This window comes from Balaenoptera ricei, chromosome X (assembly GCF_028023285.1).
Source record: "Balaenoptera ricei isolate mBalRic1 chromosome X, mBalRic1.hap2, whole genome shotgun sequence".
NCBI lineage: Eukaryota > Metazoa > Chordata > Mammalia > Artiodactyla > Balaenopteridae > Balaenoptera > Balaenoptera ricei.
In genome coordinates, this window is record NC_082660.1 from 18,598,106 (window position 1) to 18,615,290 (window position 17,185).

The 17,185-nt window shown below is 36.3% G+C and overlaps 1 protein-coding gene and 1 pseudogene across 3 annotated transcripts in view; one reads left to right on the plus strand and one right to left on the minus strand.

The window, feature by feature from the left end:
- LOC132357542 (membrane-bound transcription factor site-2 protease) overlaps positions 1–17,185 on the plus strand; it is a 55,240-nt gene that overhangs the window by 28,716 nt on the left and 9,339 nt on the right. The window contains exons 8-12 of one of the 3 annotated variants that reach the window (XM_059911080.1): positions 5,060–5,154; positions 5,520–5,715; positions 7,769–7,844; positions 8,972–9,190; positions 11,683–11,916. In XM_059911080.1, the coding sequence (XP_059767063.1) occupies positions 5,060–5,154; positions 5,520–5,715; positions 7,769–7,844; positions 8,972–9,190; positions 11,683–11,773 (677 nt within the window). In that variant the 3' untranslated portion in view covers positions 11,774–11,916. Of the gene's footprint in view, positions 1–5,059; positions 5,155–5,519; positions 5,716–7,768; positions 7,845–8,971; positions 9,690–11,682; positions 11,917–17,185 lie in introns of those variants that run through there. The other 2 variants (XR_009500235.1, XM_059911081.1) reach the window with 2 other exon arrangements.
- Positions 6,014–6,123, minus strand: LOC132358023 (U2 spliceosomal RNA; annotated as a pseudogene).

Here is a 17,185-nt window from a genome sequence, read left to right on the forward strand (position 1 = left end):
GACTATGAGCAGCACCAACAGAACCAAGGCTGGTTGAATTACACCTCTGCCCCTGGTACATGGGGCAAGCCTACGGAGCTTGTCCCACACACTCCTTGGAGATTGAATGGCCTTTCCAGGAAGCCCCAAAAAGGACACTGGGTGAGGCTTAGAGCCCTTTGTACCTGGAATAAATCTCTGGTTTCATTCTGCATCAGAACAGAACAAACTTTTCCCCTCTTCATATTCAAGCCTCTGCTTAATTTAAGATTGCTGTGTATCCATATGCCACTTAGTGATTTGAATGAAACTAAAAGTTACAGACAAGAACTAGTTTGTTTCTTGTTGGGGATTATTTTCTAACAAGTAGCTTGCATCCTCTTTCTTTAGTTTGAGGGGATACTCTTCATACATGCCTAAAGCTAAATTCCTTTTTTCTTTCTTGGAAGCATTGTCTTCAATAAGAAAGACTACTAAGTCCAGCATTTGAATGGCATTTTAAAAAGAGTGAGATTGAATACTAAAGGCAGCTGCTCCCTAAAATGAAGCTATGAGTCCAGACACAGGCATCCCCTTTGAATAGCCTATATTCCTGTTCAAAGGAGATGAGGGTATATACCTGTAAAACTGCCTGGCACAGGGAGTATTGTCCTGTCTTATGCATCTTTAACTGAAGTGAGAAAAGACCGTTCCTGACTTAGTTTAAGATAATAAAAGGAAAACTCTGGAAATCTTTTCCACATAGTTTGAGTACCCAGATTGTTTTTATGCTCAAATCTTCTCTAATGTTTAGAAAAAAGTATCTGTTCTCCCACTGTGAATATCAAGGTATCATCCAAGGTTTCTTTGCTCTCACCAATTGAAGAGAGAAAGAGAGTTTATAATTTTTTAACTGCTTGATACTAGGTGGTGCTGGTATAAATTCTACCATAGAACTAAGAATAAAGGGACTTCCCTGGTGGCGCAGTGGTTAAGAATCCGCCTGCCAATGCAGGGGACACGGATTCGAGCCCTGGTCCGGGAAGATCCCACATGCCGCAGAGCAACTAAGCCCGTTCGCCACAACTACTGAGCCTGCGCTCTAGAGCCCGCGAGCCATAACTACTGAGCCCGTGTGCCCCAACTACTGAAGCCCACGCGCCTAGAGCCGGTGCTCCACAACAAGAGAAGCCACTGCAATGAGAAGCCCGCGCACCGCAACGAAGAGTAGCCCCCACTCGCCACAAAAGCCTGCGCACAGCAACGAAGACCCAAAGCAGCCATAAATAAATAAATAAATAGAATAAATAGGTTTGCATGCCTGTATTGGAACTCTAGTTACATTTATATATTTATTAAGCTAGGGTAAGAAAATTGTTCAATTCATTTTAGTGATGTAGAAAGTAGTGAGTACTGTGAACTATAGATTGAAAAAGTCTCTTCCTTCCAGCCTTATTCCAAAATTACCTCTGGTCTAGACCATCCTTTGAAGACCAGACTATTTCTACAAGTATTTTAGGGCCCATCTTAGGGTACATTCAGAATATGCAGGTTCTCCTTGTAATGGAATTATGAAACTGTTCTGGTCTTAATTTCCCTAATTGTTTCCCAGTCTGGGGAGATTTAACGGAGAATTCTAATTTCCTAGAGTTAAACTGAACCCATGAATGCCTCTGGGACCTCCCATTGCAGTCTTGAATGTGCCTTCCAAAGTAGAATTGGATTGGTCTCTCATGTTGATAGCAGTATACTAATGTGAAAATTACCTGTGGCATACCCGTCTTATAGGTTAAGAATTGAGTCACAGAAATTAAGTGACTTGTCCTTTAATGTGATCCAGTAGAAAAGATTCTAAAATAAAATACATTTTTAAACGTACAACTTTTTTTTTAATTGATAAACAGAGAAATATCAAGTTTATTTCTCACATGATAACAAAATAATGGGAAATTCTGTATGTCAGGAGGCACTTCATCTTGTCAGGGTAGCCATAGCCATCAGTTTATGTTTTAATTGGATTAATCACCATAGGAAGAAGCCATGACCTAGAGGTCACAAATTGGTGGTAACCTAGAGGCCAAATCCAGCCAGCCTTGACAGTTGTGTATGGTTTGGCTTGCACAATATTTTTTAAATTCTTAATTGGCTGCCAATATTTAAATTTAAGAGGTTTCGGGACTTCCCTGGTGGTCCAGTGGTTAAGACTCCACTGCAGGGGGCACGGGTTCAATCCCTGGTCAGGGAACTAAGATCCCGCACGCCGCACAGCACGGCCAAAAAGAAAAAAGAAAAGGTTTCACGTGAGGGTCCAGACTTCTTTCTCATGGAATAAAATAGATGATCTCTTGACTCTCGGCCCCAAGTTGAGTGGCCTGGCTGCTAACCGTACTTAGAACGAGGTATATATTCTCTAATTCATCACAGCCCCCACCATTTCCTATTTTTTCCACACACTCTCCACTTCATTTATTTGATACCTGCCTGGCCCCTTTAAGCTGTTGTATTATCAGACATGCTATATCAACAGTGATATCAAATTCTTGACTTTCAATTCTGTATTGCATACATTCCTCCGAGAAGAAATTAGGATCAAGCATCAGATGTAAATTTTTAAAAATCATTACTGATACAAAGGCAAGTGGCATAGAACACCATTTAGGTATTCAGTGCATATTGAGTTATTCACCTTATATAAGATACTGAGAAACTTTTCCCTCAAAGACCTCACAGTCTAATCGAAGAATTAGACCATGCCCACGTTACGGTACAAGGTTAAATATAATTAATGACAAAAAGTATTGGGAGTTGTGAGAGCTGATGGCAGTCAGTCTTGACTGAAAAGATGAGGACAGGCTTCATAGCAGCAGCTCTTGAGCTGGGCTTCAACAGTGAGTTTAATTTCCGGAGACCGATATAAATAAACCTCGGCGCCACAGACCAGAAGTTGGTCAGGGAACTGCTAATAATTTGGTTCAGCAAGAGAAGAGTATGAGCTAAGGTGACTAAAAAAAAAAAGTAGAAGTCTTTACGTTTTAGGCTATGGCATTTAGACTGTTTGGGAGCAGCGCAGAGTCTTTGGATATTTGGATTAGAAGAGCTACATTCTCAGAGTTCTACACTGGAAGGTTAATCTGAAGCATTCAGTATGTAGGACAAGTTTGCATATGAGAGCTAGGTGGTAAACTAGATGCGTTAGGACTCTCTTCAAATGGGTCAAGTGAGAAAGAACTGGAGTCTACCCTTTAGTGGGAATAAAGAGAAAAATAATGAGGAGGTGAAAATTGTTGCGACTTGGCAACTGATGAGAAAAAATACTGAGGGCTTTTGCCTGGATCTTTTTTTTTTTTTTTAATCCTAAACACCTTTTTACCTTATAGTTTACCGTTAGGGCTGATGAGTGATTATAGGCACAAGTTTGTGCCATTAGATGTTCACAGTTTGCTTTCATATTTTAAATATTACTCATCACCCAGAATTTAAATACCCATTCAATTATGGTAAGAAAACAAAGCAAAACTACCCACACAGCCAGCCATTGCGGAGGAGAAACTGATGCATCTGTTAGTTTACTTCACCTCTGTTTTGTTCTTCGTGTTGGCAACAGTGCGTGTTTAAGGACATCCGGTCTAACCGAATGATCTAGAAGAAAAAAAGAAAAGATTTAAAAACAAACAAAAACCTTTGCCTGAAATATAAAATCCTTATAAAGTCAGATTGCATATCAACAACCATTTTCATGCCAGTGCTCCTAAAGACACTTGTTAATAATGCTTTTCGTAGTATTGGAAATCGGGGATAACTTTACTCTCTCTTCTTCAGCACATATGAGTATGGTAGTAGGTATATAAGATTCTAAGTTTAATTGGTCCTTGCCACACATCAATTTTTTTTCTCTCTTTTTCTTTTTTTTTTTGCCACACCCCGTGGCATGTGGGATCTTAGTTCCCCGACCAAGGATCGAACCTGCGCCCCCTGCAGTGGAAGCTGGGAGTCTTAACCACTGGACTGCCAGGGAAGTCCCCACACATCAATTTTGCTTTACAAGTTTGATGTGCTGAATGCAGGAAACCTTCCAAAATAAATACGTGGAAAAAAATTTTTGTCCCAGCTGTATCAGTGATTTAGCTTCCTTATTCTACCCTAGACACAAGTGAAGCAGTCTACCAAAGAACTTGAAAAAATAAATGAATAATGGGGATACTTGCCCTGTTTCTCTTATCTTCCAAAAATGGTAACTGGATTACTAGTATGCAGGCAAATATGTGCATATCTGTGGGGTCAAATTGGGCTGCCCTGGTTCTGTGGGGAAAGCCTCAAGATAAGCCTGGAGGTGGGATAGATATTTGATATAATAGGGATGTCCTTAGGGATGAGAGTCTCTTAGGCATCCTCTAGCTCAGTGGTCCCCAACCTTTTTGGCACCAGGGACCGGTTTTGTGGAAGACATTTTTCCACGGGGCAGGGGGCAGGGGTGGTGGTTCAGGTGGTAATTTGAGTAATGGTTCAGGTGGTAATGCGAGCGATGGGGAGCGATGTGGAGCGATGTGGAGCGACAGATGAAGCTTCGCTCGCTCGCTCGCTCGCCCGCCACTCACCTCCTGCTATGCGACCCGGTTCCTAACAGGCCACGGACCGCTACCGGTCCGCGGCCCCGGGGTTGGGGACCCCCTGCTCTAGCTCACTCTGCTAACAGCACAGCACAGGAGTTCAGTAGTGAAATTGGATCAGTGGATCAGCAGCGTTAGGACATCTAATAGTGGCTCATTCGATATTTGTGCTTGACCACCTGGAGCTATTGCAAAACCTACTGAGACCCTGGAACTCCAGCTTTACGAGTGGGTAAGTTTATATGAAGACAACTAACCTAGGGTAATTGATGCTTCTTGATTTCAAATTGGATGTATCTCTTTTTATAATGTAAAATCAAACTCTGCAGTGAGTAGCTGACAAGCTGAACTGTCAATTATACAGTTGTTTCTGAATTCATATGCATTTTACTTAATTCTTTTTGTCTTGAAAGCAAAATTCTTATTACAAATGTACTTCTATGTAATGGATTCTTTTTTTAAATAACAGATTTTAATAAACCATTTCTCTTCAGCGTACAAACGGCTAGACGGTTCGACTGAATGCTGTAACAATCACAGCCTTACAGATGTGTGCTTTTCCTACAGAAATAATTTTAATAAGCGTTTGGTAAGTTGTCCCTGAAGCAATCTTGCTTGCCTGATATAATTATTACAAAATAAGCATGTAGAACTAAAATGGAATCTACGAAACCATTGCCCTTTTGCTTTGTATCATTTTATTAGAATCTCTACATTTCACATGTCATATTTCATCTGAGAATCTTTAAAAATTTTATAATGGTAATATCTTATTTGGCCAAAGTGGAATAATTGAATCTAATTTATAGTAGATACACATAAATGGCATTTCCTTTATGTGAACTTCGTTCCTAATATGCTAGGTGACATGAAAGATATTGAAGTAATGTAACTTGGTGTTTTTCTTGTTAACAAGTCATTTTTAGTATTGACTAATTAATGTTCTATCCCTAGCATACATGTCTACCTGCCCGGAAAGCAGTGGAAGCCACCCAAGTTTGTAGAACCAATAAAGATTGTAAAAAAAGCTCAAGTTCAAGTTTCTGTATAATACCTTCTTTGGAAACTCATACTCGCTTAATAAAAGTGAAACACCCACCTCAAATCGATATGTTGTATGTAGGACATCCACTGCACCTTCACTACACAGGTGGGTATTATTGTGGTAGACCCTCAGAATATCGCTACAATGGCATGTATTCTCAGTGGTAGCAACTCAGTACACATCTTGCATTAATTTTATTTATTATATTTGATCACTTTTCAAAGTCTTGTTAACTTGTTCTTAAGCACGAAATGAAGTTTAAGCAGTAGGAAAATAATCTGAATTTATAAAGCAGGATGGAGCTGAACCCCATGTCTGCCTATGGAGAGTGACACATGACGCATTTTTCCTTCGCTACCGTTTATGTCACATAGATGATCTCTCAGGTATTCTCTGAGCGTTTATTAAATTTATCCAAGCTCCCAAAACAGTAGCAAGAGCAGCATATGTCAAAGAATGCCTGGAATCATAGTGATACTACACTTGATCTTAGCCAAAAGGCCGAGAAGCGATTGGAATCATAGTGATAATGATGATAAAGTAATTTGTGCATGACTCATGAATTTTATATGAATATAATTTCAAAACCGGGCCAGCATAATTGTTTTAACAATGGCAACATGATTGGATTAAACATATAGCTTTTCCATATGGCTGAAGATCATACAGTCTAACTTATTTTGTTGTACAAGATTTTTTTTATGTTCCTTTTTTTATAACAGTTTTATTGAAATATAATTCACATATCATACAATTCACCCTTTTAAATTGTACGGTTAGCTGGGACGAAGTGAGAGAGTGGCATGGACATATATACACTACCAAATGTAAAATAGCTAGTGGGAAGCAGCCGCATAGCACAGGGAGATCAGCTCGGTGCTGTGTGACCACCTAGAGGGGTGGGATAGGGAGGGTGGGAGGGAGACGCAAGAGGGAGGAGATATGGGGATATATGTATATGTATAGCTGATTCACTTTGTTATACAGCAGAAACTAACACACCATTGTAAAGTAATTATACTCCAATAAAGATGTTAAAAAAATTTTTTAAATAAACAATAAAGTGTACAGTTCAGTAGTTTTTAATATATTCAGAGTTGTGGAACCATCACCACAGTCTTGTTCCAGAATATTTTCATCACGCCAAAAAGAAAGCCCATACCCATTAGGCAGTCATTCTACTTCTCTACACCCACCCACCCCCAGCCCTTGGCAACCACTAATCTACTTTCTGTTTCTGCAAATTTGCCTGTTTCTGCACATTTCATATAAATGGAATATTTTGTGACTGGCTTCTTTCACTTAGCATAATGTTTTCAAGGTTCATCCATGTTGTAGTATGTGTCAGTACATCGTTCCTTTTTATGGCCAACCCAGTAATATTCCATTGTATGGATATATTACATTTTCTGTATTTATTCATCAATTGATGGACCTGTGGGTTTTATGTTACTCTTTAAAAAGCTCTCTCATTTCTCCATAGTCATATCCTAAGATAAAAGTCGGGTCATTCTTCTTACTTATTAGTTTGACACTAAGTGACTCTAGAGTGCATAATACCTCCTCAACAAATGTAGAAATGTCCCTTTTCAGGGTAATTCAGAAATGTGTGCTATGGGTTCTATTTAATTATAACAGAGTTTTTAAATGTTTTGAACAAAAACAGGATCATGGAATCCACAAAGTGGAGGAGACCTTAAAAATCCCCTAGTCTTAATCCTTGTTTTAGCAATGAAAAAAACACCGAGACCAGAAGGAGATTAAGTGGCATAATATTGATAGTTGGAGTGAATGTGATTTTAAGGTTATACCTCTTTGAAAGAATAAGGACTCTTTTGATATAAATTCTAGTGTATTTTTAAAGTCAATCTCTGTATTTGGTAGTCATAGTTGTTATATAATCAGTTTTATCGTATTCTCACCTCAAAATATAAGTACACTGAGACATGAATTTCTGTATTCCAGTATTTTTATTAGATGTTCTAGAATTGCCAGTTGCTTTTATATGTGGGCCATAGAGCCTGCCTGCATATGTTTGGGAAGGGCTTTCTCAATCAATTTAATAGGCTAGCCCAATTTTTAGTCATATGGTAAAATTCATAATGCTGTTGCTTATCTGTATAAATAATATTCATTATTTCTTATTTTTCTTTTTTAGTGAGCATCACCAGTTTTATCCCACGTTTCAACTTTCTAAGCATAGATCTGCCTGTGGTTGTGGAGACATTTGTCAAGTATCCTTTCTGGCGTGAAAGATGTTTTTAAAATGTGCTACTTGGAACTTCATCAGTTTTACCTTGACTAGAGAACATGAACAGACCTTACAAGTATCAGTTAACTGCTAATACCAAAAAAAGAGACTTTAAAGTTGAAAAAGATCAGATTGTACCTAGGGAGGAAGAAGTCAGAGAAGAAAGATTGATTGGGAAGAGAGAAAGGTTAAGATGTCGAAGGGAAGGAACCTAGAATACAAATTGAGAGTTGAATTTAGAAGTATAAAACCTTTTAGTACGTTTATAAAGGATGAACGAACGCTTCAGCTACTAATGAGGTGACGAATTCCGCCCCTTCTGAGCCTGTTGGCTCTGACCAAGTGGAGGAATGCGTAAGGGAGATCAAACTGGTTTCCACTACTAAAATAGCATTCAGAGGACAAAATCTCATGTGTTCTTTAGCATACTATATTTGCATATAAAGAAAAATTTTAATTGGTTATTATATAGAATTTGAATAAACTGAACAGTTTGGAAAGGTTCTTTATTTTTGTCACTTTTAAATCTTTTTAATTTCTTTCCTTAATGATTTGCAAAAAAATGAAACAAAACAAATGAGCAAATTAGTAACAAATTAGTTAACAAATGAGTTACTAAAAAATGTGTATAGTCAAAATTGTACCTTGTAGACTGCAGCTTTTTCTCAGAGATATTTACACTATGACCTTACAGATGATAGTAAAATAGAGTTCAAGGGGCCAAAATCTTTATGTATCTAATATAACGTATACTTCGTAAGGATCAAAAAGTAATTTTCCCTTATTTCTTATTCCTTTCTCTTGATGTATCATTAAAGGATTAGAAAGAGTTAGTCTTCTGAAGGAGTTCATTACAGATTGTCTTGGTTTACAAGTGGTTGGCCTTTATTTTTCTAGTCAAGGTTTTTGAACTTCAAAATAATATGTCATTTGTTTTAAATAGTAGAGATCTAAGAAGCATTGGTGTATACTGGTAAGCAGAGATTTAAAGAAAGGAAGGAAGTCACCTGTAATCTCAAATCCAGTCCTGGTAAAATGCCTGCTTCTGACTCCCAGAAATGTGCTTTGCCCTCAGACCTCTCCGTAAGCTCCTTAACCGATTTTAACCAGGTACCTGATTTCCCTCTCGGGAGCTCTGGCTATTGTTAATGCAGTGCCCTGCTTTGCTTTGGACGGACAATGGATTTTAAACTCTTTCCTAGATGCTACTCTTACCTCAGTGATTGGAGACAATGATGTCAAAGATCTGATAGGATTTTTCATCTTGCTTGGTGGCAGTATACTTTTGGCTGCCAATGTGACCCTGGGACTCTGGATGGTTACAGCACGGTAATATTTGCACTCATTTGATAGAATCTCTGAGTTACAATATACAATATTGAAAACCTTACTTGGTGTGAAATATAAAGTGTTTCCTTAAAATTACATTTTAGCCAACAACTTTAAGTTCTTTATCCAGAGTATCCAAACTCTGGGATGGGGGGTAAACAGAAGAAATGAAAGGCATAGTCCCTGATTACATTCTAGTTTTAAAGACTGAACCTACAACCTTCAGATGCTTGTGGAACAATTTCTAAACAAGTGCAAATTCATATTAAACCATTTTTGTGTGGCTACGTATCATGTTGAAATAATGTAAAGGAAAACAGAATTGGGTAGGATTAATTGGGAAAAACTTCTTGAAAAAGCATCATTAATCCAGATTTGAAGGAGACCAGACTTTGGCCAAGTGGAAAGGTGAGCATTTTCTTGGTCTATATCTCTTGTCCCTTGTCTTGTTTGAAAAGTATTTTTAAATTAAACTGTGTATTATTTTGTACTCTGACAACTGAGGTCTGATTACAATTAAATTAATAAAATTCTGTAAAAGAATCTGCTGACATGAAAGGGAAAATCTTTGTCAAATGACGCCAAATAAATGAACAAAGAGGAAGTAGGGTCTATAATAGGGTGAGACGTGTTTTGCCCCACAAGAGTTGCCTCTTTGATAATATGTCCCTATACTCTCATAAAGCCACACTACCCTTGACATTCAGAGTGAGCTGCAGAAGTATCTCCCACCTGCAGTATGTGAGCTGAGACAGTTAGGGGTGAACCTCAGAAATGAGCCAGGTGGGTCTTGCGGCAGGTCACAAGACAGATCACAGGACCTTCTGCAGTCCTGGTTACTGTTCTCTACAGAGCTTCAAAGCTTGAAATCCTTCCGGGGTAGATATTTTCTCTTGTGCTGCTGGAGCTATCTGGGGCCTAGCTCCTAGGTCCCTGTCTTCAAGAACAATTACCTTAAGCCCTGAACCATACTCTGTCCTCACCAGTGGCTCCGATGTTTCTCTGTGTTGGGTAATTAAATATGTAGTCCTTGCTTTCCATCTTTCCCCTAAGCTACCTCTGTGGGTCCACGAAAGACTTGGTAGTAGAGTGAGTATGGCTGCATGTGAGTACAAATGTGGATTTGCCAGTGCCCGGGAACTGACTCTTGAGTCCGAAAGAGCCCTGCCTAGTTTGAGATCTTTTGGACTGGAGATGCAGCCCTGGAAGATCTGGGAAGTCAATAGGCCAGTGTGAAGCTGTTGGTATTAGAAGTATATGAGCAAGCTGTTTCTCTGATGAAAAATATTTGCTTCTCTCATATACTCAAGAACATGAATAGTCATGTATCCAACTTTTTCACTAATTGAGGTATTCGTGGGGTTCACCTCTTTCAGATCACTGAGTTGCTTTTTAGGCACTATAACTTTTTAACCATTTTTAAGGAAACTTTAGATTGTATTATAAATCTGCCTGCCTTCTTAAACAGAAATTATATATTGAATATAATTTTAACATTTTTTTAATGACTCAAGGTCATCAGTTATTACCACTACTTAAAACTGTACAAATTATTGGTTTATCCTAGGAAAAAGGCATTTGTTCTATTTTCAGGCAGACAGTCTTTCAGGATTAAAGTATATTAGCAGAGTAATACGCAGACCTGTTCAGGTAGTAAAGTTTGGGGAATACCGTGAAATACTTACATAATTAATTCGATTACATGAACTAAGCAGTTTATTAATGGAAATGCTATATATGTGCAGGTCAGTTTTTTAAAACTGAGAAAAAAATTTAATAGATGAAATCCTACCTGTAAACTTCTTTTTCTGGGTGGAAAAAAATCCCCAAGCACGTCATTTTCTTATGGCTTTTAAACACCTTGGTCTTCTGCTACATTGGGTCAGGATTTGGCAAACACTCTATTAGGATATTGAGCAGATCAGTCCCATTTTTACAGAAATGGCCTCATTGTGTAAGAAAGGAAATGTTATGTGTTGTTTCTTCAGCTTGATTGTGGGCACTTCTAGAGCGAGGACCATGTCATATTCATCCTTGCATCCCTGGCACAGTGCATGAGACATCAAAAATACTTAATAAATGTGGTTGAATGGATGATGATTAGTGTTATTTATGGATTAGAAAAGCATGTTTCTATTTAAGTAAGCTGTAAGAAGTATTGTTGAATATACTGTAAATATATGTTGACATAAAATAATAACTTGGAAGGTCTTTGTGTCCCTGATATATTATCATCTTTATGAAAATAGTCCATTTTGGTTTCTGTAGAGCAATTAGAAAAATGAATTATTTTGAGGATTTGAAGAAAGTGTTGTGTTGGCACTTGTTCAACAGTAAAACTTTATTTTCAGTGTTTCTACTCTGCACTGTTTACATTTTTCAGGGTTGTTTTTAATCACTTAAAATCCGTAAAGGATGTATATATTCTTTTTAGCATTTCAGTTTGAAAAGACATGCAGTTAAACTTGACCTTCTGATAATCGCTCTTACAGGTCATTATCTGTTCTGACAGCAAATTGTAACCCCGTGCACTTCATGGATATGTGGCTCTTAGTCATCAGTTTGTCCTGTGATATTTATTGAATGTCCACATACTAATGGTACACAGGTATTTTTTTCTATAAATCTTTCAACTGAGCTGTAATTCATTCTTAGGCTTTAACTTGAAGATATCATAGTTGCTGGCGTTTAATGTTTAGCAATAAAAGAATAAATGTGTACCAGCATTCTATGTTTTATCATCTATGTGTTGTATTTTTTTTTTAATTTGTATTCTTTTCTGTCAAAATTTTTCCCTTTACATACAGTACCATCTTAGATGTTTTAAAATTCTTGATTCTAAAAGCAGCCTCAGTTTTCACTCAAGCAATCCGTATATGAAAGTTGTTGGTAGGCCACAGAAAGAAGTCTTTTTTAAATGAAATCCCTGTACTCTCACTACTGTTTTGGAAATGGCCTGTTCATGGATAAAGAAAGAAGACCATCATGTTTCATTAGTGTCTGATAGAAGTCTTCTCTAAGTCTATGTTTTTAGGAATTCGTGAAAGAAAGTGTTTCACCTTTTGCCCTAGCACTTCCTCCCTTGTCCACAGAGCCAACCTCCCTCCTACACACACACACACACACACACACACACACACACACACACACACACACACACACACACACACACACACACACACATTCTCACATTCTCTTTCCTTCTCTCCCCCTCCCCCTCTTCCTCTCTTTTCTTGGTTACTAAGGGCCAGATAAAATAGGCTGGGAATTTAGCGCAATTCCTGACTGGCTAGCCCCATTTCACACCTCCTCTTTGCCTCTGATCCCATTATACTACAGTTAAGAGCCACAAGACTAGATGATTGATTATCTATCAGCTTTACTGAAATATAATTAAATACCATAAAATTCACCTGTTTAAAATGTACGATTCAGTGTAAACCAGTTTTCTTTTAATGACTCATCAGACAATAGTATACATATGCTTTTGTATAATCTAACCTTTTAAGTACATGAACATGTGATAAATGATAGAGTTAAGTAACAAATTTATTTATTTATTTATTTTTTTTTTTTAACAAATTTATTTTTAAGGTAAAGCATGTGGATATACTTTATTTAAACAGTAAGCCTTTTTAAATCAGTGCATATGCAAGCTACTCTTGCTGTTTAGGCCATACTAATTTGAATAATCCATTGTATATTTTATCAGACCATGGCAAATGAATTCAATGAGGGGAAAGCCTCTATTTCAGAACCTAATGCTACAATAGGTTATATTCAGGGTGGAGGTAGAAAAAAATGGCTAAAGGAAGTTGCATTTCTAATTACCAAGCAGGTTATATTGTGTAATTTGATTTCCCATTAAAGAAAGAAAAAAAACCACCCTTATATCTTAGTTTTATTTAGCTAAAGATTGATGGATATTCAATAAATGTCCCTTATTATCTGAATGCTTCTCAGACTTTTGTACTGAAGTGCTCCTGACACTGTAGAGAAGGGAAAACCCAGAAGTATCTAAGAGTAGAACCCTGTAATTGGCTCTCCATCCTATAAAGTTGAATCTCACTTTATCTTAAATTCATGTGAATTTTACATTCCATTAATCAGGCATCATAAAGCCAGTCCTCCTCTTAAAGATATGAAACTCTAAACTGTAAAAGAATTAAACCCTATGAATATTAAGATTTTCTTCATGTCTAAAACACATTGGTAGAGGGAATTCCCTGGCAGTCCAGTGGTTAGGATTCAGCACTTTCACTACCATGAGCCAGATTCAATCCCTGGTCCGGGAACTAAGATCCCGCAAGCCACCCGGTGTGGCCAAAAAATAAATAAAATAAAACACATTGGTAGAAAGTATATAACAGCTGGTCTGTAGACTTGTGACAGTCTATGTTGGTGTTTTTGGATCCATAGTGAAATAAAGATAATGTGTATTATCTCTAATTACAAAATAAAGATAATGTATGTGTGTTGTTAAAAGGTTGCCTGCTGCCCTTTATCAAAGAGCCCTCCTTTATTTGGAGTATGGAAATGCAATAATTTCACTTAGCACTTAATGGCTCTCTGTAACTGAAACTTATTCATTGGCAAGGCGTGAGGGTTTCATGTTTACCCGCACCCTTACCTCCACCTGAATTATCTGACTTCCATGTCCTGACAAATCCCTTAGGTGCAAAATGGCATTTCCTTTGAACTTGCATTTCTCATATTATTAATAATATTGCACATCTATATATTTGTCTAGCCATTTGGATTTTTCATTCTGCCAACTGCTTATTGATATCCTTTGTTCAGTTTTCCATCAAGCATCCTAAATTTTTCTTATTGATCCATAGGAATTTCTTGTATATTCTAGATTAGGGATCAACAGACTACAGCTTGAAGGCCAAATCCTGCTCACCAGCTATTATGGTAAATAAGTTTTTATTGAAACACAACCATATTCATTCATTTATGTGTTGCCTATGGCTGCTTTCACGCTACAACAGCAGAGTTGAACAGTTGCAACAGAGACCATATGGCCCATAAAACCTAAAATATTTACTATCTGTTTACAGAATAACCCAAGTTCTAGATATCAACTCTTGTCCATTTTAGATGTTGCAAATAATTTTTCCCAGTCTATCATCCGTCTATAAATTTTTATTTATGAGATCCTTTGTTGAACAAGGATTTTTAGTTTGATGTAGTCAGATCTATTAATTTCTTGATTCATTGTTTGTATTTTGTGAGTCTTACTTAAAAAGTTCTGTCCTGTCCCAAAGTCGGAATAATATCCTATACTTTCTTCTATTTGCTTTAGAGTTGTACTTTCACAATGTGATCTTTAATATCTAGAATATATGGTGTGAGGTAGGAAATCCAGGTTTATTTTTCTGTGTAGAATGAACTATCTTTAAAATAGACATAATAGTATTTTCCTTTATAATATTGTTAAATAAAACAGTTTACCTAAAGTTCTTAATATGGCACCTGACACGCTCAAGTTACTATTATGTACTTTATTTATTTTCAGAATGCAGAATTATAAATTTGCCCTCCTATCTCAGTCCACACTGGCATTAGATCTTGTCTCCTTTTGGTATGCCTTTTTGGCTTCCAGTGCCTTCGGGCTAGCTCTGGTTTTCCAGAGTGTCCCCCCAGGCCTTGACCCTTTTAAATATTTTTTTCCTGCAATCAAAATGGACCTAAAATCGTATTTAAGGTGTTGGCTAAGGATTTTGCTCACTGAAACTATTCAAAATAATCTGTGTTCATGGGTGTATTCATTGATAGTAACATGGGCATTTAACCCAAACTGTCTTAACTCAGAAGGAGGCACTGTGATGAACCAATGTAGGAGAGAATTTGGGGTAGGATGAACTTTGAGGACTAAATCAGACAATAGAAAGCTGTACACAGTCTGGGATATTGCATTTCAAAGTAAGCTCTTTTTTTTTTTTTAAACAAGTTCATTTTAATTTGTATTTTTTTAGTTAGAAAAGAGGCTAAACTTTTTTTTTAATGTCTGTTGTTTCGTAGATCTTTTTTATCCATATCCTTTGCCCATATTTCCCTGCAGCCATTATCACCTTCTTACTGCTTGTCATCATTCAAGACTCACATTTTCCCAAAGGGTTTGCAAATATATTGGACCATATCTTAACTTCTTTTACCTGCCCTTGACTTTCATGCTTTATTCCTAGCATTCTTATCTTCCCTTTCAGCCACTTTGTTTCCATCCTTTAATGGCTTCTAATTTTCTTCCTAGGCTTTATGTATCACCAGCAATCTACAGTGGGAGGTAGCACTTAGCCATTTACAGAATTTTCATTCATCCAGTTCAGGCCATCCCCTTTTCTGTTACGGAAATAACTGGGAAAAAGAGGTTGGTTATCAGGAGTTAACTTTGGGAATATGGAATTGGAACAGAAAGAGACAGATAATGTAATTTGGGGGCCTTTACAGAATATTTCTTACTAGAAAAGAAAGGCAAGTTCATTATAGAAAACATGTTAAATGAAAGTAAATTGTAATTTCTTGAAAAAATAGCATTATATTATAGATAATTGGTAAGCTACTTTTTAAACTTGACAATGTATTATAAGCATTTTTCAATGTTATTAATATTCTGGTGTTATTTTAAATGGCTGTATAATATTGCAGTGTTAAATATGCCATAAGTTAATTAGCCCCTATTATTTCCAATTTTGCAATATTATAAACAAAGCTGTGAGGAATATCCTTATAACTACATCTTTTTGCATATCTATGATTTTGGGTAATTCTAGAAATTTAATACTAAAAGGAAAACTTGCTATCTTGAAATGAACAAGGTTTTATATATACATATTGCCTTGTTGCATTTACATTTTTTTCTGTTAATTGGGTAAGGTAAAATGGCGTCTCATTTTAATTCGCATTTCTTTGATTAGAAAAGAGGTTGAATACTAAAATGTATTTATTGGCCATTATATTCTTTTTGTTTATCCCTATCCTTAGCCCATTTTGCAAGGGAGTGATTATTGTCTTCTTACTGCTTTTCCTCATAAGCTCAGCTCCATCATTTGATTTGTTACTTGCAAATATATTAAAACATCATTAAGTATAATGCTTATTTTTATGTTTTCATATATCATGGTCTGTCAGTCTTTGCCTTATGCTTTCCACCTTTGATGATATGTTTTGAAAGTCTCCTCAAGATTTTATAAGTATTCACATTTTCTTATAATATTTTTATTATTTTGTTTTTCAAACATTCAAATCGTTAATCTACGTGCAGTGTATTTTGATGTTGGTGCAAAGTACGGATGTAACCTTGTGTTTTGTTATCCCCAAATGATTAACCAGTCGTCTCAAAGGAGATGGTTTAGTCTTAAGAAATTTTTCATACCAGCCAGGAAGAGGCATAAATTTATATCCCTTGGAGAGAATAGATATAATAAGTGAAATTATCTCTCATTTGATAAATCATTCTTATTTATATAGGAAGCAACTATTTATTATTTTACTTTTTCAATTCATTAATACAATGAACTGAGAGTATATCTCATGTGTTTTAATGGAATAGAGTGCTTAAATAATTTATTTTCCTTAAGGTAAGTTTTTCGGGGTTTTTTGTTTTTTTTGAAATAGTGTTTCTCATTCCTAAACAATATAGATTAGCAATCTGGAGATTATCCTTAATATATATCATTATCTAAAGGTACTGTTTTCATCAACTTCTTAATTAAAATTTTTTTTGCTGAGATTTTCAAACATTAATTCCTCTTTCTGTGGAATTTTAAATATTAGTCTTTAAAGCTTAAAAAAAAAAAATCTGTCTTTGAAATAGATGTCCTGATTTTAAAGTAAGTATCTTATCTTCATCTGTTTTAGTTATATAATGATTAAGTATGGAACACTGCATTTCTTGACTACTTGTTCAAATATATGCGTTAATTTTAGTCATGGTTTAAAATCAGGAAAATAAGAGGTTAGGATACTATGAATTTGTATTTTATTTCTTAT